Genomic DNA, 24,012 nt, shown 5'->3' on the forward strand with positions numbered 1-24,012 from the left:
TGCTGCTCTGGAGGTGCTGGCAGTGGGCAGTACTGCTCTGGAGGTGCTGGCAGTGGGCAGTGCTGCTCTGGAGGTGCTGGCAGTGGGCAGTGCTGCTCTGGAGGTGCTGGCAGTGGGCAGCGCTGCTCTGGAGGTGCTGGCACTGGGCAGTACTGCTCTGGAGGTGCTGGTCATGGGCAGTGCCGCTCGGGAGGTGACAAGTTAACATCCCTTTGTGCAGACAAAGGGGAAAAAGGTACTCACCAGAGACAGGAAATTGAACAGTTTCACCCTTTATTGGGATCAGATGTTCCTCAGTGTTCAGTTCTTCTTTCTCCGACTTAATCTCTAAACTCTCCGGTACAACCACTGGGAAACCTGGCAATAAGAAAAGGGAAATCCATCATGTAAAGCTGGGAGTGGGGGTGCTTCTTGTGATTTCACCTCCTCTGATATTGGTATAATATAATACCTCTTGTAAAGAAATGCATTACTAGCCCTTCTGGCAAAAAAATTACAAAAGAGTTGAAGATATATTATCTTCTTACCTGCTGGTGGTTCTATAAGAAAACAAGATTATTTGGCAGTTACGCAAGTCAAACACCCAAACCAATCAGATATTCCCTCCTTGCAGATTTCAAAGACACTAAAATATCTCCTTTACTCACTTAACAAGCGTGGATCCATGCTGGCAGTGGGCAGTGCTGCTCTGGAGGTGCTGGCAGTGGGCAGTGCTGCTCTGGAGGTGCTGGCAGTGGGCAGTTCTGCTCTGGAGGTGCTGGCAGTGGGCAGTGCTGCTTTGTTGGATGTCAGAATGTGTCTGTATAAAAGAGAAAACAGAATTGTAATGATTTGTTTTATTGGACAAATATACTGCATATAGTAGGGCTTTCAAACCCAAGATTATTAACCGCAAAAGATTCATAGAAGACAGGGGGACAAAAAAAAAATATATATATGGTCCATCCTCAAACAGGAACTTAATTTCATGGCTAGGAAGCAGGACCTGAGGGAACTCTACGGCAATTGAAATGTTCTGTTACAAACAGAACTTCAGAAGGCCCTCCTGGAATTTAAACAGGATATCGCTGCCCTAGACCAAAGAACCGATGCAGTGGAGCGTAAACTGGATGAGTCCATTAAAGCCCAAAAGAAAGTAAAAACTGGAAGTACTCCAAAAACAGGTCTATGAGATCTTGGAGAAACAGGAAGATTCCGAGACCCGGGAAAGGAGAAACAATATCAGAATCAAAGGCATCTCCGAGTCAATCACGAATCCAGAAGAGTTTTTTCCAAATGGTTAAACCAAGTCCTTCCTGACCAAACTGAGGAGGCCTTACAACTAGACCAATACTTCAAAACCAAGGAGGCTGTCACACGCACGATGAGGGGTCCTTCTGATCTGGCTTTTGAAAATATCCCTAAGGTCATCCAGAATCTATCACCATCGACACTGGCTAGGCGGAGGGGCTTCCTGCCGATCCCGACCAGGCTGAGGGCGGGAGTAAAATACCTCTGGGCCTTCCCGTTCAGGTTAGTGGTGGTCAAAGAAGGCAATACTATTGCTATGAGAGACCTTGGCAGTCTTTCCTGCCCAGCTTTTTTCCAGCGACAAGGCCTTGAACTTCCAGCTGGGAGAGACGTCCCAGAAAAACAATAGCAATCAGTGAGTATATCCTGGCTAGGCCCGGTGACCAGAAACATGGCATTAATCATGCCTAGCTGGTCAAGCCACATAGACACCGACAGCCGAATTACTCACTCCCTAGCTAAGCTTTCCTCTTTTATTCAGACCATAGCCGGATCTGGGGCACGGATCCTCTGTTCGCGCTCCGGCATGTACCTACCTTTCAATTGCTACACGGACAGCTCTCTGGGAAGTTCCCCTCACTTGAGCACAAATAGACCTGCCCGAGTCCAGAATAAATCAGAGAAGGATTACGCCAAACTTGTATATGACATGGTTTACCATCTCTCCCTTCGAGGAATTTATGGCCGCCTCTTCACTGTCTCAGGTACCTCCTTCCATCCAACCGTGAAAAAAACCACTAACAGGTCCTCACACTCTTTAAAGAATCTCTGCTTTGGGGGAGGGAGGAATGTGGCTGGACGAGATGGGATGTGGAGTGAGTCCGTTGTGGCGGTCTGGACTGGGGAGGGGGTGGGGGCCCCCTCTACTCTCCCTTCCGTCACCCCGGGAGTGATGTCTTGTGTTGTTTACCTATGGTGGGTAAAAGTTTTAAGTTTCAGGTTTCAGAGACACTCCGGTTCGCTCTATGGACTACTGAAAAGTTATATTGTTTTCAGAATTCTGTTATGTGTGCTATTACTACCTAGAATTATGGTTTGTGGGGCCTTGGAAGTTTGTGGGACGGCAGTTCCATGGCTTCAAGTTTGTTTGCCCCTACACAAGGAGAGTGTAACTTTGCTCCCCCACACACGTCCCTTGGTACCCCCTCTTCCCCAAGTTACACCCCTTTTTGTCCCCAAGGGCACCAGAGCAATGGGTAATTACGCCCCACATTGCTCTCTTTTTGGTTTGTTATTGTTAGTCTCCCCTCTGTGGTCCTCCCTTGCACCAGCTCCCTCTAACAGACGCTCTCCGTAGGGATCTCTCAGGTACATTCCCATCCATCTGGCATGGGTTGTCCCTGCTAAGCCCTCAAAATATCTCAGGAGAAGTTTTCCCCAGCAGATATATCTCCAGTCGCGTCTTTAAAAATATCATTAAACGTTAAAGGTTTTAACAGCCCAAACAAAAGAAAGTTGGCTCTCTCAGACTTTAAAAGAATGAGGGGGATACGTAAAACTCAGCATTTCCAAAGTATTGCGATAAACAATTTTAGCAATGTTATCACTCCTCAGCCTCGGTCAGAAAGAGGTGGCAATTTTTTTGAACCGCAGCACACCATTTGTTCCCAATGTAATCAAAAAGGATAGAGAGGGCAGATTTATAATAATAGTAGGATCATTGTTTGGTCAAACTATCACACTAGCAAATATATATATGTACAAAATGAAAGAAGCGCTCAATTTCTGAATGTTTTTTTTGTTTTGTTTTTAAACACTCAACATCGTGGCCAAGGGTAACATAATAATTGGAGGCGAATTTAATCTGGCCATAAATCCCCAACTAGACCCCATCTCCCGAGACTCAACCAACCGAAGGAACGCTAAGAAAAAGTCTATCTTATTGGGTTGAGGGCTTAGAACCTGGCGAGAGGATAACCTAAGTGGGAAGGACTACACCTACTAGTCAGCCCCCCATCTTTCCTACTCCAGGATTGACTACATCTTCGTCCCAGCCACCCTCCTAAGTATTGTTTCTAAATCCAAAATACATAATATCTCTTGATCAAACCATGCCCCGATCGAAATCGATCTCATTCACCTAGACTTGCTGTCACGGGAGACCAGGTTCTACAAAACCTTTTTATAACTGGGATCATTTGATTGAGTAAAACAAGATGGTAAAATAAATGGTAATTTATTTCTCATAAAAAAGACAGACACACTTGCTGGGAATGGGGCTAACGAATAAATCCGTTTCCGGAACGAAATTCCTTAAGATCACCTTTTCAGAGCACTTTCCAATGACCGGTAGTTACTCACAAAAGTCCTGGAACAGTTTTCTGCATGCAATGCCTGCTGCGACCACTCCGGTGTAACAAGCTGGACTTAGAAACTTTTCTGCTTTTAAAGTCCCTGAGCTGGCTCGCGTCTATTCAGTTCTGAGCATCTTTGAATTCGCCGCTGTTGATCTGCGCTTGGAATCTGTGCTCCCCATTGGCTGCAGGCTCTCTTAAGCCTTCAGGCGTTCATTCACTAACCTGACCAGCTTATCAGAGCGTGGGAATTCTCCAGCTAACCAATCACCGATTTGCCGGTATTATAAAGCAGGGCGGGCACCTTTTCTCACGTAGCAAGGTGGCATGGGCTATTCTGACCCCTCTGCCTCTTGCATACCTAGCCCACCCGCTGCTCAGGCTCCACAGAGTCTGGATCTTGGGCAAAGGGTGTTAGGTTGCCTTGTGTCAGGCCAGGATGTGGGTGCTCCAGAATAACGGCAGTGACCCTCTAAAACCTAGACATCTGAGTATTTCAAGTACGGACCTTGGACAGACACAGCGACGCCAAGCCTGGTAGCCACCTGTCTCTTCAGGAATCCATGAGTTAGAAAGCCATCAGCTCATATACAGGTCAGCAATATCTATACGTATTAAACTATTCCCGTTTAATAATGTGGTGTCCTGTCTTCTCCGTGTTAAAAGTTATGAGTTCTTATGCTGGTGTCAGGAATGGAGTGAGTGTAAATATTCCCTACATTCACTAGCCTCATTCTTGACACACATTAGAAAAATACTTTTAAACTTTTTAAAACACTGCAAACATGCTCAGCTTTATAAGCTTAGCTCGAGCACCTTTCTGAACCCCTACTCTAGGCTCATGATACCTGGGCATGTATGTGTGTACCGCTGCTATACTGGGGCATCCCTGCTATAGAATCCCGTTGGATATTTGATCTGTGGACACTGTCTCCACAGGGACTCAACGAAGGATTCAAGTTTTCACCCTTTATTTAGACCGGTACCCAACTCCTTATGGATTTGGGTTAATCTTGGGCTGTAGCCTGTCATGTTCCATGTAGGAATAGCATGCTAGGGCAGTCCCACTCTTTATATACCACACAATAGTTAGATCTCTGACTAATAAGGATATTGATGGCATAGTGTTAATTACTCAACGTGGACTCACTATGAAGTATATAGATATCAGAGCAGAATTAACAAGTTCAACAACTACTCATCACTCAGTCATCTATTTTGGCTCATAGAACACACCAATCGTACCCCATTATTTAATTATTGTTGACTATATCTAGAGACCATCATTGGCTTTACTGGTCTGTTAAGAATTCTTTACCATCTATGGACAACTGTGTCCTACTATTTTCCTACCAGTCTGGGTCCAGACTTCTGGTTAATTCCACTCCGTCTGTATCAACCGATTATTCTACTCTGTGGACCAGTACATTAGCTACTGGCCCTTTAAGAATCCTCGATCATCTGTGGGTTGTTACATATCTGACCATATAGAGCATTTAGGGAAGATAATACTCTCTATGTCATATGGCCACGTATCCTTGTTCTCTCTTTTACCTATTTTCCTCCGTGTGATGTTTTAATAATAATGTGGACATGTCTTGTAACCAGCCAGGGGTAACCGCGCTTATTGGCAGCGGTTACCAGGGCAACCGCAGTCCTATAAATACTCTCCCCCTACTCACTATACTTACCTTTGAAAAAGCGTATATTTGCGTGAAACGCGCGTCAGGTGATTGTGACAGAGTGACGTCACCATGCGGAAGTACCTACGCGGAAGTGAATACGAAGGGCTTAGACGCAAACACAGGCTGACTTGATACACAGATAAGTGAAACTGGCCTAATATGACTGACTATTGCGGGCATCTGCCGCCAGCATTATGGACACACTTTGTCTGTGTTGGGTTTCTCTGCCGTCAATGCCCAGCATGTTATATCCATAACACACTCAGATATATATGTGCTACTATGCGTTACATCCACTGCGACTCCCTGTTGTATCTAATTACATATTACGTTAGAAACAAGTCTCTGCTTTAACAACCCTATGGTAGCTACACTGTATCTTTACTATTAGAGGCTATAATTGGATGCGGTCTTTGAAACGTGCCTCGGGGCATAACGACACTTGGTAGAGTATGCCTCTGTATACAGTGTATCACTATTTTAGACACAACGTAGCGCAGATAGATTTTTACATATGCACAGACACATGTAGCAGTAACCTCTGATCTGGCAAATAACATCTGGCTGACGGATGTAACATATCCCTCACACACTAAACCATAAGGGCTCAGCAGGGACTTACTGACTATGACTATTTTGAGAATGTGTTTGGGATTGCAGTGAATTAAAAAGTGTCACACTAAGTCTATTGCTGGTATATGATATATCTAGCCATATATACACTGGCGACACACTTTATTCGAGCTCGGCTAGTCCCACGAATTCGGGTATACCCGGGTGTATTGAGGTTTGTGACTGTTTTCTGCCCGAGTGCATTGGGTTATTTTCCAGGCAGGGATTGAAGCATTTTATTCCCGCTGGCTGCAATACTGCACAGTATATATATATATATATACTGCATTACAATTCATGAATGTATGCCATCTGGTAGACACGCGAAGCATTGCAGCCTATTAAATCCTAATCATTATCATTTAACAGATCAGCCGCCCGTCAGCCAGGCATGAACCCAGGCTGGGAAGGCAAACGCAACGGGGCTTGTCAGAGGTGAGGAGCGGCGCATTCCAGGTATCTGCCAGGTACATACTGGGTATTTGCTCGAATAAAGTGTGTCGGTGCAGTATCACCCCTTTGTTATTTACCTCAGATTAACCCCTACTGCAGAGGCAGGGCCTGAGTGCTCCTCCCCGTTATACGCGTGCGTTCTCACTAGCTGAGCACGTGGCCAAAGGTCAGACAATAGGACCCGACCCCGGGCTATGAATAACCAAAACAATTTTTATATACAACCCCTATACCCCCAGCTATATATATATTATATATATATATATATATATACACACACACTCTGTGCCCCTCTGTGCGAAGCCATATACAAAAACAATACTGGTAATAACCCCTATACCCCCTGCTATATATACACACTGTGCCCCTCTGTGCGATGCCCATATACATGCAATCACAATACTGGTAATAACCCCTATACCCCCAGCTATATATAAACCCTGTGCCCCTCTGTGCGAGGCCCATATACATGCAATCACAATACTGGTAATAACCCCTATACCCCCAGCTATATATACACCCTGTGCCCCTCTGTGCGAGGCCCATATACATACAATCACAATACTGGTAATAACCCCTATACCCCCAGCTATACATACACCCTGTGCCCCTCTTTGCGAGGCCCATATACATACAGTCACAATACTGGTAATAACCCCTATATCCCCAGCTATATATACACCCTGTGCCCCTCTGTGCGAGGCCCATATACATACAGTTGCAATACTGGTAATAACCCCCAGCTATATATATTTATATATATATATATATATATAAACACACTGTGCCCCTCTGTGCGAGGCCCATATACATACAGTCACAATACTGGTAATGCTCTGCACAGCTGTGTGCCAATGTGTCTCATAGTCCCCCCCCCGTGTTATAAGGGGCCCGTGTGTACAGGAGGGGCCCGCACAGACGCTGCAGCTCTTATACTCAGCGTTATACTGCAGCAGCCTGTCTCTGTGGCACACACGCCGCTGCTCTTATTCTCAGCGTTATACTGCAGCAGCCTGTCTCTGTGGCACACACGCTGCAGCCCTTATACTCAGCGTTATACTGCAGCAGCCTGTCTCTGTGGCACACAAGCTGCAGCCCTTATACTCAGCGTTATACTGCAGCAGCCTGTCTCTGTGACACACGCTGCAGCCCTTATACTCAGCGTTATACTGCAGCAGCCTGTCTCTGTGGCACACACGCTGCAGCTCTTATACTCAGCGTTATACTGCAGCAGCCTGTCTCTGTGGCACACGCGCTGCAGCCCTTATACTCAGCGTTATACTGCAGCACCCTGTCTCTGTGGCACACACGCTGCGGCCCTTATACTCAGCGTTATACTGCAGCAGCCTGTCTCTGTGGCACACACGCTGCAGCCCTTATACTCAGCGTTATACTGCAGCAGCCTGTCTCTGTGGCACACACGCTGCAGCCCTTATACTCAGCGTTATACTGCAGCAGCCTGTCTCTGTGGCACACACGCCGCTGCTCTTATTCTCAGCGTTATACTGCAGCAGCCTGTCTCTGTGGCACACACGCTGCAGCCCTTATACTCAGCGTTATACTGCAGCAGCCTGTCTCTGTGGCACACACGCTGCAGCCCTTATACTCAGCGTTATACTGCAGCAGCCTGTCTCTGTGGCACACGCGCTGCAGCCCTTATACTCAGCGTTATACTGCAGCAGCCTGTCTCTGTGGCGCACACGCTGCAGCTCTTATACTCAGCGTTATACTGCAGCAGCCTGTCTCTGTGGCGCACACGCTGCAGCCCTTATACTCAGCGTTATACTGCAGCAGCCTGTCTCTGTGGCACACACGCTGCAGCTCTTATACTCAGCGTTATACTGCAGCAGCCTGTCTCTGTGGCACACGCGCTGCAGCCCTTATACTCAGCGTTATACTGCAGCAGCCTGTCTCTGTGGCATACACGCTGCCGCTTATACTCAGCGTTATACTGCAGCAGCCTGTCTCTGTGGCACACACGCTGCAGCCCTTATACTCAGCGTTATACTGCAGCAGCCTGTCTCTGTGGCACACACGCTGCAGCCCTTATACTCAGCGTTATACTGCAGCAGCATGTCTCTGTGGCACACACGGTGCAGCTCTTAGGCCTCGGTCCCGCTGCACTCGTTGGCGCGGGCGGCCACACGCGAGTTCCCCACCAGCAGGGGAATCCTCGCGAGCCGGTCCCGGTCCCTCCTGGCGGCACTGAGCACTAGACGCTGTGGCGCGTCAGCCGCTAGGGGACACAAGAAAATGGTGATGTCTAGCGTTGACGCGTCACGCGGTGTGGCTGTGAGCCAATGGGGAGGGGAGGCTTCGGGAGGAGGAGAGGCTGCGGGGAGGAGTGTGGAGTGAAAGCGTGAGTGCCTGCCTGTGTGTGCGCGCGTGTGTGTGTGTGTATGAGTGCGTGAGTGCCTGCCTGTGTGTGTGTGTGTATGAATGAGTGCCTGCGTGTGTGTGGGTTTTACTTACCAGCTCCAGCCCGAGCCCGTGGAGGGAGGGGTGGGGGAGAGTAGCGGGTCCCTCCGCGCAAGCCACGCCCCCCCTCCCTGTCAATCCTCCCACTCCCGCTCCAATCTCTCTACCCGTTATAAATGGTTGCACGGCGGTGAAGGAATGTATCGCTCATAAATAAACTAGTACAGAAAAGCTGCATACCACGTGCACTGTATGTCGTCTCATGCCTGGCGGTTCCCACCTGCTTGAGGTCGCAAGTCTTGTTAATATGGCAAGTTGCAGTATGTGTGGGTAAACTACTTCAATGCATGGCCAGCAGAGGTTAGCGAAGTGTGTGTGTGTGTGTTTTTACCAGCCCGAGCCCGTGGAGGGGGGGGGGGAGAGTAGCGGGTCCCTCCGCTCAAGCCACGCCCCCCCCTCCCTGTCAATCCTCCCACTCCCGCCCACCTCCCGCTCCGGCTCCCGCTCCCTACAGACCGCATATCGCGGTCTGTGTAGTGTCAGCGCCCCGCCTGTCTGTAGTGCGGGCGCGCTGACTCTGGGAGCGGGGCCTTAGCCTTATACTCAGCGTTATACTGCAGCAGCCTGTCTCTGTGGCACACACGCTGCGGCCCTTATACTCAGCGTTATACTGCAACAGCCTGTCTCTGTGGCACACACGCTGCAGCTCTTATACTCAGCGATATACTGCAGCAGCCTGTCTCCGTGGCACACACGCTGCAGCCCTTATACTCAGCGTTATACTGCAGCAGCCTCTCTGTGGCACACACGCTGCAGCCCTTATACTCAGCGTTATACTGCAGCAGTCTGTCTCTGTGGCACACACGCTGCAGCCCTTATACTCAGCGTTATACTGCAGCAGCCTGTCTCTGTGGCGCACACGCTGCAGCTCTTATACTCAGCGTTATACTGCAGCAGCCTGTCTCTGTGGCGCACACGCTGCAGCCCTTATACTCAGCGTTATACTGCAGCAGCCTGTCTCTGTGGCACACACGCTGCAGCTCTTATACTCAGCGTTATACTGCAGCAGCCTGTCTCTGTGGCACACACGCTGCAGCTCTTATACTCAGCGTTATACTGCAGCAGCCCGTCTCTTTGGCACACACGCTGCAGCTCTTATACTCAGCGTTATACTGCAGCAGCCCGTCTCTGTGGCACACACGCTGCAGCCCTTATACTCAGCGTTATACTGCAGCAGCCCGTCTCTGTGGCACACACGTTGCAGCCCTTATACTCAGCGTTATACTGCAGCAGCCTGTCTCTGTGGCACACACGCTGCAGCCCTTATACTCAGCGTTATACTGCAGCAGCCTGTCTCTGTGGCACACGCGCTGCAGCCCTTATACTCAGCGTTATACTGCAGCAGCCTGTCTCTGTGGCACACGCGCTGCAGCCCTTATACTCAGCGTTATACTGCAGCAGCCTGTCTCTGTGGCACACACGCTGCAGCTCTTATACTCAGCGTTATACTGCAGCAGCCTGTCTCTGTGGCACACGCTGCAGCCCTTATACTCAGCGTTATACTGCAGCAACCTGTCTCTGTGGCACACACGCTGCAGCCCTTATACTCAGCGTTATACTGCAGCAGCCTGTCTCTGTGGCACACGCGCTGCAGCCCTTATACTCAGCGTTATACTGCAGCAGCCTGTCTCTGTGGCACACACGCTGCGGCTCTTATACTCAGCGTTATACTGCAGCAGCCTGTCTCTGTGGCACACACGCTGCGGCCCTTATACTCAGCGTTATACTGCAACAGCCTGTCTCTGTGGCACACACGCTGCAGCTCTTATACTCAGCGATATACTGCAGCAGCCTGTCTCCGTGGCACACACGCTGCAGCCCTTATACTCAGCGTTATACTGCAGCAGCCTCTCTGTGGCACACACGCTGCAGCCCTTATACTCAGCGTTATACTGCAGCAGTCTGTCTCTGTGGCACACACGCTGCAGCCCTTATACTCAGCGTTATACTGCAGCAGCCTGTCTCTGTGGCACACACGCTGCAGCTCTTATACTCAGCGTTATACTGCAGCAGCCTGTCTCTGTGGCGCACACGCTGCAGCCCTTATACTCAGCGTTATACTGCAGCAGCCTGTCTCTGTGGCACACACGCTGCAGCTCTTATACTCAGCGTTATACTGCAGCAGCCTGTCTCTGTGGCACACACGCTGCAGCTCTTATACTCAGCGTTATACTGCAGCAGCCCGTCTCTGTGGCACACACGCTGCAGCTCTTATACTCAGCGTTATACTGCAGCAGCCCGTCTCTGTGGCACACACGCTGCAACCCTTATACTCAGCGTTATACTGCAGCAGCCCGTCTCTGTGGCACACACGTTGCAGCCCTTATACTCAGCGTTATACTGCAGCAGCCCGTCTCTGTGGCACACACGCTGCAGCTCTTATACTCAGCGTTATACTGCAGCAGCCTGTCTCTGTGGCACACACGCTGCAGCTCTTATACTCAGCGTTATACTGCAGCAGCCTGTCTCTGTGGCACACGCTGCAGCCCTTATACTCAGCGTTATACTGCAGCAGCCCGTCTCTGTGGCACACGCTGCAGCTCTTATAATCAGCGTTATACTGCAGCAGCCTGTCTCTGTGGCACACACGCTGCAGCCCTTATACTCAGCGTTATACTGCAGCAGCCTGTCTCTGTGGCACACACGCTGCAGCCCTTATACTCAGCGTTATACTGCAGCAGCCTGTCTCTGTGGCACACACGCTGCAGCTCTTATACTCAGCGTTATACTGCAGCAGCCTGTCTCTGTGGCGCACACGCTGCAGCCCTTATACTCAGCGTTATACTGCAGCAGCCTGTCTCTGTGGCACACACGCTGCAGCTCTTATACTCAGCGTTATACTGCAGCAGCCTGTCTCTGTGGCACACACGCTGCAGCTCTTATACTCAGCGTTATACTGCAGCAGCCCGTCTCTGTGGCACACACGCTGCAGCTCTTATACTCAGCGTTATACTGCAGCAGCCCGTCTCTGTGGCACACACGCTGCAGCTCTTATACTCAGCGTTATACTGCAGCAGCCCGTCTCTGTGGCACACACGCTGCAACCCTTATACTCAGCGTTATACTGCAGCAGCCCGTCTCTGTGGCACACACGTTGCAGCCCTTATACTCAGCGTTATACTGCAGCAGCCTGTCTCTGTGGCACACACGCTGCAGCTCTTATACTCAGCGTTATACTGCAGCAGCCTGTCTCTGTGGCACACACGCTGCAGCTCTTATACTCAGCGTTATACTGCAGCAGCCTGTCTCTGTGGCACACGCTGCAGCCCTTATACTCAGCGTTATACTGCAGCAGCCCGTCTCTGTGGCACACGCTGCAGCTGTTATAATCAGCGTTATACTGCAGCAGCCTGTCTCTGTGGCACACACGCTGCAGCCCTTATACTCAGCGTTATACTGCAGCAGCCTGTCTCTGTGGCACACACGCTGCAGCCCTTATACTCAGCGTTATACTGCAGCAGCCTGTCTCTGTGGCACACGCTGCAGCCCTTATAATCAGCGTTATACTGCAGCAGCCTGTCTCTGTGGCACACACGCTGCAGCCCTTATACTCAGCGTTATACTGCAGCAGCCTGTCTCTGTGGCACACGCGCTGCAGCCCTTATACTCAGCGTTATACTGCAGCAGCCTGTCTCTGTGGCACATGCGCTGCAGCCCTTATACTCAGCGTTATACTGCAGCAGCCTGTCTCTGTGGCACACACGCTGCAGCTCTTATACTCAGCGTTATACTGCAGCAGCCTGTCTCTGTGGCACACGCTGCAGCCCTTATACTCAGCGTTATACTGCAGCAGCCTGTCTCTGTGGCACACACGCTGCAGCCCTTATACTCAGCGTTATACTGCAGCAGCCTGTCTCTGTGGCACACGCGCTGCAGCCCTTATACTCAGCGTTATACTGCAGCAGCCTGTCTCTGTGGCACACACGCTGCAGCTCTTATACTCAGCGTTATACTGCAGCAGCCTGTCTCTGTGGCACACGCTGCAGCCCTTATACTCAGCGTTATACTGCAGCAGCCTGTCTCTGTGGCACACACGCTGCAGCCCTTATACTCAGCGTTATACTGCAGCAGCCTGTCTCTGTGGCACACACGCTGCAGCCCTTATACTCAGCGTTATACTGCAGCAGCCTGTCTCTGTGGCACACACGCTGCAGCCCTTATACTCAGCGTTATACTGCAGCAGCCTGTCTCTGTGGCACACACGCTGCGGCCCTTATACTCAGCGTTATACTGCAGCAGCCTGTCTCTGTGGCACACACGCTGCAGCTCTTATACTCAGCGTTATACTGCAGCAGCCTGTCTCTGTGGCACACACGCTGCAGCCCTTATACTCAGCGTTATACTGCAGCAGCCTGTCTCTGTGGCACACACACTTGGGTCCCCCCCCCGGGCCTGTAATGAAGACCCCCTCTCTGGTTACTCACATCTCCTTTAGTCTGGCAGACTGCTGCTCCGCTCCCAGTGCTGCCACTCGGGGGGGAGCCTGTTACCTAGTCACACCCCCTGAGTTATACCCCTCAGCAGCAGGGCCTGGGGATCAGGGAGCAGCTGAAGCAGCAGCTCTCACACACAGGGCTGCTCTCTCCTCATGCTCCTCTCTCTCTTCCCTTCCCTGCCTCACTCACCTCAAGCTTTGCTCTCCTGTCCCCTCATTGGCTGTCCTGTCATGTCTTCCTGTGTCAGCAGCAGGGGCTTCTGGGAGTTGTAGTCCATCTGCTGCTGCTGCTCTGTCATTAGCTCCTTCCCCAGCAGCAGCACACAGCAGAGAGGATCACAGCCAGGGGGCAGCACGTATAGAGCGCTGTATCCTCACACAGATCATGTTTTTAACACTGATCCCCCCCCCCCCCCCATTCTGCTGCTGCTGCTGCTTCTCAAGGGGTTACACACATATAGATTATTTAGGGGACAAGCAAACAATGGACGATAGAATGTGGCACAGAAACTGAAATATCAAATTATTATATATCATTTATTTATTTATTTATAAAATATTTTACCAGGAAGTAATACATTGGGAGTTACCTCTCGTTTTCAAGTATGTCCTGGGCACAGAGTTAAGACAAATAATACATGTTTACAAGTACAGTTACATAATGAGCAGGGTATACATTATATACAGAGACATTGCGTGCACAGTTAAAGATAATATATATTATGGGCGTATGAAACAATTACAGACCACATTAAAATGTGTGACAGCCTTAGATTTGAAAGAACTTATACTGGTGGTGGATGTGAGAGTCTCTGGTAGGTTGTTCCAGTTTTGGTGTGCACGGGATGAGAAGGAGGAACGTCCGGATACTTTGTTGAGCCTTGGGACCATGAACAGTCTTTTGGGGTCCGATCTCAGGTGATAGGTGCTGCATGTGGTAGGGGTGAGGAGCTTGTTCAGGTAGCTGGGTAGCTTGCCCATAAAGAATTTGAAGGCAAGACAGGAAAGGTGAACTTTGCGCCTAGATTCGAGTGATGACCAATCTAGTTCTTTGAGCATTTCGCTGTGATGTGTGTTATAGTACATCAAGGAACTAAGGACATATTTGTGATACACCTGGATACCTGTAGTGAGCAATTAAAATGATAAATATCAAATTGGCTTTTTGTGATCAAAAAAGTGTATGAATAATTAACAGATTTTCTGATTAAAGCAGATGTAGTGCAACCTAGTGATTTCTCGTCTGCCTTTATTACCAGATTCAGCCCGTCTGGATTTTTTAAACATTGAAACATTTTTTGCTTGTCCCCGAAATAATCTATAACATGGTATGTTCCATAGTACCTGTTTCTCCCCACATAGAGTATCTGCTATGTAAGTCCTGTTAAATTCCAGGCATTAGCAGGTTAATCTATGGGCCAGTGACCTCCCCCCTTCTGCTTCCCTTGAAAGTGAATCAAGGTAGGGGGTGACTCATGGCCTGTGTACAACCCCTTGTAGGTGGGTACAGTCCATGAGCCCGCCCCTTCCAGAGCTTTCTAGGGGAGTAGCTAAAAGTTAGGAGTCTGTCTCTGCTCCCCATGGAGTGAGGAAGGAGAGTCTGTCTCTGCTCCCCATGGAGTAAGGCAGGAGAGTCTGTCTCTGCTCCCCATGGAGTAAGGCAGGAGTGTCTGTCTCTGCTTCCCATGGAGTAAGGGAGGAGAGTCTGTCTCTGCTTCCCATGGAGTGAGGAAGGAGAGTCTGTCTCTGCTCCCCATGGAGTAAGGCAGGAGAGTCTGTCTCTGCTTCCCATGGAGTAAGGCAGGAGAGTCTGTCTCTGCTTCCCATGGAGTGAGGAAGGAGAGTCTGTCTCTGCTTCCCATGGAGTGAGGAAGGAAAGTCTGTCTCTGCTCCCCATGGAGTGAGGAAGGAGAGTCTGTCTCTGCTCCCCATGGAGTGAGGAAGGAGAGTCTGTCTCTGCTCCCCATGGAGTGAGGAAGGAAAGTCTGTCTCTGCTCCCCATGGAGTGAGGAAGGAGAGTCTATCTCTGCTCCCCATGGAGTGAGTAAGGAGAGCATGCCTCTGCTCCCCATGGAGTGAGGAAGGAGAGCCTGTGTCTGCTCCCCATGGAGTGAGGAAGGAGAGTCTGTCTCTGCTCCCCATGGAGTGAGGAAGGAGAGTCTGTCTCTGCTCCTCATGGAGTGAGGAAGGAGAGTCTGTCTCTGCTCCCCATGGAGTGAGGAAGGAGAGTCTGTCTCTGCTCCCCATGGAGTGAGGAAGGAGAGTCTGTCTCTGCTCCCCATGGAGTGAGGAAGGAGAGTCTGTCTCTGCTCCTCATGGAGTGAGGAAGGAGAGTCTGTCTCTGCTCCCCATGGAGTAAGGCAGGAGAGTCTGTCTCTGCTCCCCATGGAGTGAGGAAGGAGAGTCTGTCTCTGCTCCCCATGGAGTGAGGAAGGAAAGTCTGTCTCTGCTCCCCATGGAGTGAGGAAGGAGAGTCTATCTCTGCTCCCCATGGAGTGAGTAAGGAGAGCATGCCTCTGCTCCCCATGGAGTGAGGAAGGAGAGCCTGTGTCTGCTCCCCATGGAGTGAGGAAGGAGAGTCTGTCTCTGCTTCCCATGGAGTGAGGAAGGAGAGTCTGTCTCTGCTCCCCATGGAGTGAGGAAGGAGAGTCTGTCTCTGCTCCCCATGGAGTGAGGAAGGAGAGCCTGTGTCTGCTCCCCATGGAGTGAGGAAGGAGAGTATGTCTCTGCTCCCCATGGAGTGAGGAAGGAGAGTCTGTCTCTGCTCCCCATGGAGTGAGGAAGGAGAGTCTGTCTCTGCTCCCCATGGAGTGAGGAAGGAAAGTCTGTCTCTGCTCCCCATGGAGTGAGGAAGGAGAGTCTATCTCTGCTCCCCATGGAGTGAGTAAGGAGAGCATGCCTCTGCTCCCCATGGAGTGAGGAAGGAGAGCCTGTGTCTGCTCCCCATGGAGTGAGGAAGGAGAGTCTGTCTCTGCTCCCCATGGAGTGAGGAAGGAGAGTCTGTCTCTGCTCCTCATGGAGTGAGGAAGGAGAGTCTGTCTCTGCTCCCCATGGAGTGAGGAAGGAGAGTCTGTCTCTGCTCCCCATGGAGTGAGGAAGGAGAGTCTGTCTCTGCTCCCCATGGAGTGAGGAAGGAGAGTCTGTCTCTGCTCCTCATGGAGTGAGGAAGGAGAGTCTGTCTCTGCTCCCCATGGAGTGAGGAAGGAAAGTCTGTCTCTGCTCCCCATGGAGTGAGGAAGGAGAGTCTGTCTCTGCTCCCCATGGAGTGAGGAAGGAGAGTCTGTCTCTGCTCCCCATGGAGTGAGGAAGGAGAGTCTGTCTCTGCTCCCCATGGAGTGAGGAAGGAGAGTCTGTCTCTGCTCCCCATGGAGTGAGGAAGGAAAGTCTGTCTCTGCTCCCCATGGAGTGAGGAAGGAGAATCTGTCTCTGCTCCCCATGGAGTGAGGAAGGAGAGTCTGTCTCTGCTCCTCATGGAGTGAGGAAGGAGCTGTCAGTCTATACTAACTGAAATTAAAGGGAAAATGCTGAACACTGTAAAAAAAAATGAATAAATAGGATACAAATACCGGTGCTCCTGGTTCAGGACTCTCTGTGATAATCTAAAGTATAATGAAGGGTAAAGGAATAGGGCTCCATGGATTTCTAAACAAACTAATTTATTGCCATTCTGCTTTTGAGAACATACATGTTTTACACAACATACATGTCAGCCTACATGTTCTTTCTTGGGTCCCAGGACTCAACCCCCAGGGCTTGAGGCCCCAAGGATCTATCCCTGACTCCCATATCCCCTGGTGGAATATGGGGTAGCTGTTCCCACTCTCGGATGGAGGGAAAGGAAGGTGAACCAGAGTCCTGGCTCCACACTTCCACACTCTGCTTATATTTGGATCTGCAGCCCCCTTTATACCAAGGGGAGGGTTCTAGCTCTGAGCCCCTGATAAGGCAGTGCCCAGGCCTTAGGCCCACACCCCCTGTCACTCAAGGGAGTTGTTTACTGCAGCAGCAAGGGCATAGATTTAACCCTAACACTGCCTGCGGTGGTACCAGGACTTATGTGTTAAGTAGAGCAGGGGTGCGCAAGCTGCGGGGTGCGCCCCCCCCAGGGGGGGGCAGGAGACTTGTCTGGGGGGGAGCTTGCGTATACTGATCTGTGTGGTTGATTTAAGTGCTGGTTGTTTGAAGTGTACAGTTAGATCCAGAAGCAGTATTTGAACAAGGAAGCGGTTAAACAAGGTATTGGAGTACAGTCTACTGTTAGTACTTATAAACTTCATAGTTGCTAGAATGAGCAGGATTGAAAATGCCACTCCATGCACATCTTGCCACATGTATGTGCACTTGGAGCAGCTGTTCCAAGGAGCATACCGCTGTGAGATGTGTGAGCAGGTGGTCTCTTTAGAGTCAGAGATTGCTGATCTGAAGAGGCAACTTGCAATATTGAGGGACATTGGCAATCTTGAAAGGGGTTTAGAGCTCACTGAGCAGGCCCTTGCTTCGACTAGTGGTGCAGATGATGGTGCTGTTAGTGAGGAGCAGGTAGGTAGCTTGGTTGCTATTGGTGAGGAGCAGGTAGGTAGCTGGGTAACAGAAGGGGAAGCAGGGGCAATAGAGAGAGGCAGGTCATTTCTGAGCTGACCCATCCCAATAGATTTGCCATATTGAATGAAGATATTGGGAGTGTCAGGGCAGAAATGGCACGGCTGGAAGAGACTAATTCCTCTAGCAGCCAAGGGAATAGTTCCTCCAGCACAGAGGGGACTCAGGATGCTCAGATACCAAGAAAGATTGTGAGGACTCCATTATTCTCACTGGCAACAGTTGTATGGAGGTAGGTTGCACCTCCCCCCCAGAGCTCACTCCTCCAAGCCTTCTTAACTTGGGAGGTCTTTTCACTTTGCTACAAGGACAGGACCTACTATGGTTCTTTCCCCTCATACAGAGGTAAAAGAAAGGGTTCACCGTCTAGTGTAGGACCTGCATTAATTTGGTTATACCTTGGCGTTGGTATGCAGGCTAATGACGCTTTGGCCAAAGGGTTTAACTAAATAACCAAGTAATTATTACCCTATTTCCTCGATTCTAAGACGGACCCTTGATTTCATTTAAAAAAAATTGGGGGAAAACACCACTATATTACAGTACATGTGGAGATTTTTTTTTTTTTAAACTAGCAGACAGTAGCATACATTTATCTATACTAGAGAGAGGCAGACACAGAATGGGGAGAGAGAGAGACAGTATCGGATGAGCAGAGAGAGAAAATGGAGGGAAGGAGGGGAAGGAGGGAAGGGGGAGGGGGGAGGGGGGAGGAGGGAAAGGTAGGGAAGGGGGGGGGGAAGGAGGGAAGGGGCGGGAAGGGGAGGGAAGGGGGAGGGAAGGGGGAGTAGCAGAGGGGGGCGGGGGGCTCGTGGGGCTGGCAGCCGCAGCTGTGAGTAGCAGAGGGGGGGGGGGGGGGTGCCACCGCGCGCACCACTGAGAGTAGCAGGGGGGGAGGGGTGTGGCGTGAGGCAGACAGCTCGTGGTGCCGCTACAGCCGCACCGCTGTGGGTCACAAAGTGACATGGGGCCAGCAGCCACTGCTGTGGGCCGCAGAGGGGGGAGGGAGGACTCGTGGTGATGCCAAAAGCCGCATTGCTGAAATCATCTGTGTGTCGCATGGGGGCCAGCACTTCAACCCAGCAAGCAAGTAACTTAGAGTCACAGGAGGGAGAGCAGGCGGGGGCCATGGTTCCGCAGCCGGCTACCGCGCCTTTTGGTAAAATGCTGAAAGCTGCAGCACCCTTCTTCTGCAGTGCCCCCTGGCAGTTTTTTTTTTTTCAGCACATCGATTCTAAGGCCGAGTCCATAGACAGACAGGCCGCGCTGAGCCATGCGGACGCTCGGCGCTGAGCCCCTGCATCCTCAATGAGGATGCCTTGAGAGGGTGCTCACGCGAGCGTCCGCAGGCGTGCGGAGGCTTTGGAGTTTTCAGCCAAGCGCCAAGCTGTTTTTCAGCGCGCTGTCGGCTGAAAACATCTAATCAGCCTGAAGCAGCGTCAACGTCACGGCGCCGTGACGTTGGCGCCGTGACGTTGACGTCAGTGCATCGCGGGCGATTGGCCCAGCGACGTCACTGCCCCACCTCCAACCACCTCCCTTCGCGCACGCTGGCTCGCCTGCAAGTCCGTGGAATCGCGCTGACTAATGCAGGCGAGCCTCAGCGTTAGAGCGCCTCCGCTCTCCTCACCCTTCTATGGCCCGGGCCTAAGACGCAGTCCTATTTCAGACATGTGAAATTGGGAAAAAAGTGCTTCTTAGAATCGAGGAAATATGGTATTATTATTCATGTATTTAAACTTTATACTTACAGTCGCGGCCCCTTTTATTCTCCGACATCTCCGAATTTTTTCGGGGATTTTTTTCCGAATGCCACGCACTTCACCGCGTTCATGCCGCATTCATGTTGCATTCATGTTGCATTCATGCCGGCGTCACCCGCAGTTGATGTGTTAATTAATTTGTTTATTGATAATGGTTCGGATTTAATTGGTTGCAATTCTTCGCGTATCTGCCAGGTGGCAGATATTCATGAATTGTAATGCGCATGCGCTTCAGTAATGTGTTGACTTGCAGGTGTTTAAAAAAATACCACAGTGGTCTATTGTAAATTGACCTTGGTACTGAAGAAGTTACAACAATGTATCAATTTAGGCTTTTCATATTAAAAACTAATAGTATAGTCTTTTTGCTACGTGCGCGGTCATGAGATTTCCCTCGCGTCGGGTGCTCATTTTATTGCCGGCAGACTGTATGGCAGCAGTTGCAGAGCGTTTAAAAACAGCCCTTTGAGTGTTCCGCTCTTAAAGCTGTCTCTCTGCACTTTTTCCACTTAGTGGAGTTGCTAGTTCAGCCTCTTTGGGATTAAGTTGCAAATCCATATCCACTTCCAGAGAATGTCCCATCTTTTCAGCTTCATCAGCTAAGGATTCTTCTGGTTTGATTCAGCACATGTACCTTCTTTTGTTGCCTGTTGAGTGGCTGAAGGTTTTGCTAGTGTTTGTTTAGGTGGTTCAAATTTTGCAACCTTGTTTTTCAGACGAGCGGTATTCCCAGCTCTCACTGTACCCTTGTCTTCATAGGCTTTTGTGGCTGTGGGATACTGACGCTTAGTCAGGGTCAATACTTGTCCTTTTAGAACTGTAATCTCATCCGCGAGAGATCCCTGTTTTTTGAGTGCGTCTTGCAAGTCTCTTCTCAGGGAATTTATCTGCACACTTTGTTTTCTCTGAGATTGCTTCCACATTTTCACTGCATTGTGGAGCACTATGAACTTCTTTGCTTGGGCCACAGTTACTTGTTTCAGTTTCTGGACCTTCTTGTGCTCCCTTTTGTGCCGGGTCACCTGGGTTCTAAGATTGGCCTCTAGCGATGCTTTGGTGAGGCTCAGGGTAGCCTTCAGTTTCTCATGCTGCTTTGCGGGGACATACTGGGTAATCAGATGTTCCTGCAGCACTTGTATTTCTTTAAAAGCCTGCAGATTGTCTTCCTGCAGAGTTCGCTGCTTCTCCTCGGCCATCTGGAGGTGCGTACGCAGACCTTGCAGTTGGTTCTGCAGTCAGTGCTCTGCTTCAAACTTCTCACCTTCCAACAGTCTATTTATTTATTTAAGCTCGTGCAGATTTTCATTCTTTTGCTTGACATCGTCTGTCAAATGAAAATTTTCTTCTTCCAGTTTTAAATTTTCTCTTTTTAATCTTAAATGTTCTCCTTTTTCAGTCTCTGTACTATTCAGGGCCTCCTTGCAGTCCTCCTTCCATTTATGCACATCTGCTTTGAGAATGACAGTCTCCTGGCGTGAGACTTCCTTCTCTAGGTTGAGGGTCGGAAGCTCCTTCTGAAAGACTTTGAGATCTGTATTAAGATTGACAATATTTTCTTTAGAAATGTCCAGCTCCTCAGTGAGACTGTGTTGTTCCTTTCTAGAGACTTCCAAGTCTGTGCGGCAGCTGTTGGTCTCATGATGTGAGACATCCAGTGCTGTGCGGAGTGTCTGAACCTCTTTCTGAGATACGTCCACCTCTGTCCGGACACTGTTGACCTTCTGTTGTGCAGCATTCAGCTCTACGCGAAGAGTGTGTACCTCTTGCTGAAAGACGGTCATCTGCTTTAGTGCCTCCTCATACTTCCGCTTCAGCTTAGTCATCATTTTATCAGATTGGCTTTGCTTTTCATCCATGGCAGAAATAGTAGCGTTTGCAGTATCTAGCTCAGTCTTGAGATCGTCCAATTCTGTTCCAGATTCAGAGTACATTGCGAGCACCATCTTCTGTAACTCAGCATTATCTTCCCTCTCAAGTTTCAATTGTTCCCGGAGTAGATCACAGTTAAGCCTGGCAATTTTCAGGGCGTCTTCAGGGCTGATCAAGGCATCGTCACTCACTGGTTCCAGCTCCGCTTCCCTGGGATGATTGGTTGAGGGTTTCTCACTGTTGGCACCGGACAGACACTTCTTTGGGGTACTTGACTTCTGCCTTGGGCCCTCTGGATATTCGATTATTCGCAGAACGAATTCTCCATTTTCTCTAGGCTGCAGGGCAACTCGGTCCCCCTTTTTGTCCACAGGATCTGCGGACGTGTCTGTTCCTTCCCCGGTAAGTGAAGAATCGCTTTTCTTTTTCCGCCTTTTTGTTTTGGATGACTCCGTCCGATCCAGAATACTGGGGTCTACTTCTTTATTTGATACTTCAGCGGCTTCATTGTATACGCCAGGCTTTTCTTGCAGTTGCTTTAGCTGACAGAAATATTTGATGATCTGCTGCTCCCGCTCTTTCTCCTGTCGACCATATTTGTCAACATAGAGAGCGGTCTTTTTGGTTTGTGCCGAGTTCAGGCACCCCCACCATTCTTGGGGTGTTTTGTGGGTGTGACTCGGTTCGGGTTCCCTGTAAGAGATGTCTTCCTCTTTATTGGACTGGAAGGGCCACTCTTCCGTGGGGTAGGGTTCATTACAGGAACGCTGCATCTTGTCCTCCATTTTGGGGCTATCAGGTGTAATTTCCTTCCTGACCTCAGGAGGCGCTATTGCAGCTGTTACCACTGTATTTGCTAGAACCCCCAATTGTGGTAGTCCTACAGGTGGGCATATTTTGCTTGCAGAGGTCGTAGCTCTCACAGGCATCTCTGTAGACTTTTCTTTTTCTTGGGTAAGTTTTACAATATCAGCAGTACTGTGTAAGCATTCTCTCTCTTTAGGTATACTGGATGTGCAGTTGCTAGGAAAAAACTTCTATTTGCTTTACACCATTTACTTGCTAGGCATAATCTCTCATTAGGTATACTGGATGTGCAGTTGCTAGGTAAAAACTTATGTTTGCTTTACACCATTTACTTGCTAGGTGCAACAACCTCCGCTTCAGCCAAATAATGTGGTTTTCTGCTTGAGTTCAGTAATGTTCAGTGTTAACGATGGGTATTATGGCATTCACTCTTCACACTTTGGGATACCTTTTACACAGCTCAGCAATTCCCTTTTCCCCAGTAGGGTAATTTTACCCTCAGCACTTGTTTACTGAAAATTCCCCTGCTGCAGCCCAGTCTTGCATCAATTTTCACACTTTTCTGCATATACTCCACTCACAACTGGTAGTCCTATGCGGTGTGGCAGCCTTTACTTGCAGAATCAGTACCGCTCGTGTGTCTCCATCTGATTTCACTGCTTTAGCGAAACATTTCAAAACAACAAACGCCTATCCCTTTTAAGGGCTAACTTACTTCTTGAACCCTGACTACAACTGGAAGGAAAAACCCCTATTTCAATGACCATATTACACTTTATTTGTGATAGGCAAATAAGGTTTACCTGCTTCAGCACGGTCTCTCTCTCTCCTCTTGCAATCGGGGAAAAGAGTCCATCTGTGGTTTTGTAAGTTTCAGTACATGTAGATTTCCTGCCTGGGTGTGTCCCTTTAACTCTGGTCTCTGCTGCATGAGATCTTTGTTTATGTTGCTCAGGCTGTTTGTAGGCAAAAAGCACAATTTTTTTTTTACAGGCAATCTCCGGACTCCTTTTAACTTCAAGGACCACCTCTCATCCCACTTCTGACACCATATGTAGGAGGAAGCGCACAGAGGTATGCAAGGGAGACTTGTTATGGTGAAATTAAATAAGGCTTTTATTGCACCTGTTTCCTTAACATCAGAAAACCATCCAAACAAGGGGTCAAACAAAGCTTCTATTCACTTGGGAGTATTTCTAGTGAAACCTATGCAGTCCACAACTCCCTTTAGATAAGCATGTCTCCCAGCCCCAAACATATATCTTGATATGAGCAGATATACCAAAAGTCTTATAAAGGAAAGTCTTATCTGTTCCTTGTGGTTGGAGGGAAAGTCTTCTCTGTTCCTGGGTTGTTGCCTTTTTCCTCAGGTTTTGTCAGCATTCAGGTTTAGAGGTGCTTTCCCCTGTGTCTTGCAAGCAGCTCTGCTATTTCTTCTGGCAGGCTCAAGACATCTGTCCCCATGGTCAGTCTCACAACTTGTGAGACTCAGGAACAATCTCCCTTCCTGTCTCAAAGGGAGGTTTTTCTAAGGAACCTAATCAGCCAGGTGGTGTTGGTTAATTGACTACCAGCAATTAACCACCACACTGCTGGATTTAGAGGCACATTTCCTGAACAGGGATAACTCCCCTGTTACAATCCCAAAGAAGCTGAACTGGCGACTACATTGAATGGGAAAAGTGCAGGAAGACAGATTCAAGAACTGAGGGCTCAAGTGGCTGTTC

The 24,012-nt window shown here is 49.5% G+C and overlaps 2 protein-coding genes across 2 annotated transcripts in view; both read right to left on the bottom strand.

The window, feature by feature from the left end:
• LOC142488397 (uncharacterized) overlaps positions 1-13,421 on the bottom strand; it is a 39,108-nt gene extending 25,687 nt beyond the window's left edge. The window contains exons 1-3 of the mRNA XM_075588877.1: positions 13,237-13,421; positions 648-799; positions 244-357 (exon numbers count right to left, since the gene is read on the bottom strand). Coding sequence (XP_075444992.1) covers positions 244-357; positions 648-666 — 133 coding nt within the window. The 5' untranslated portion in view covers positions 667-799; positions 13,237-13,421. The remainder of the gene's footprint in view (positions 1-243; positions 358-647; positions 800-13,236) is intronic.
• LOC142488419 (uncharacterized) overlaps positions 1-24,012 on the bottom strand; it is a 337,058-nt gene that overhangs the window by 264,191 nt on the left and 48,855 nt on the right. The gene's annotated exons all lie outside the window — the stretch shown is intronic.

Source organism: Ascaphus truei, chromosome 2, assembly GCF_040206685.1.
Source record: "Ascaphus truei isolate aAscTru1 chromosome 2, aAscTru1.hap1, whole genome shotgun sequence".
Lineage (NCBI taxonomy): Eukaryota > Metazoa > Chordata > Amphibia > Anura > Ascaphidae > Ascaphus > Ascaphus truei.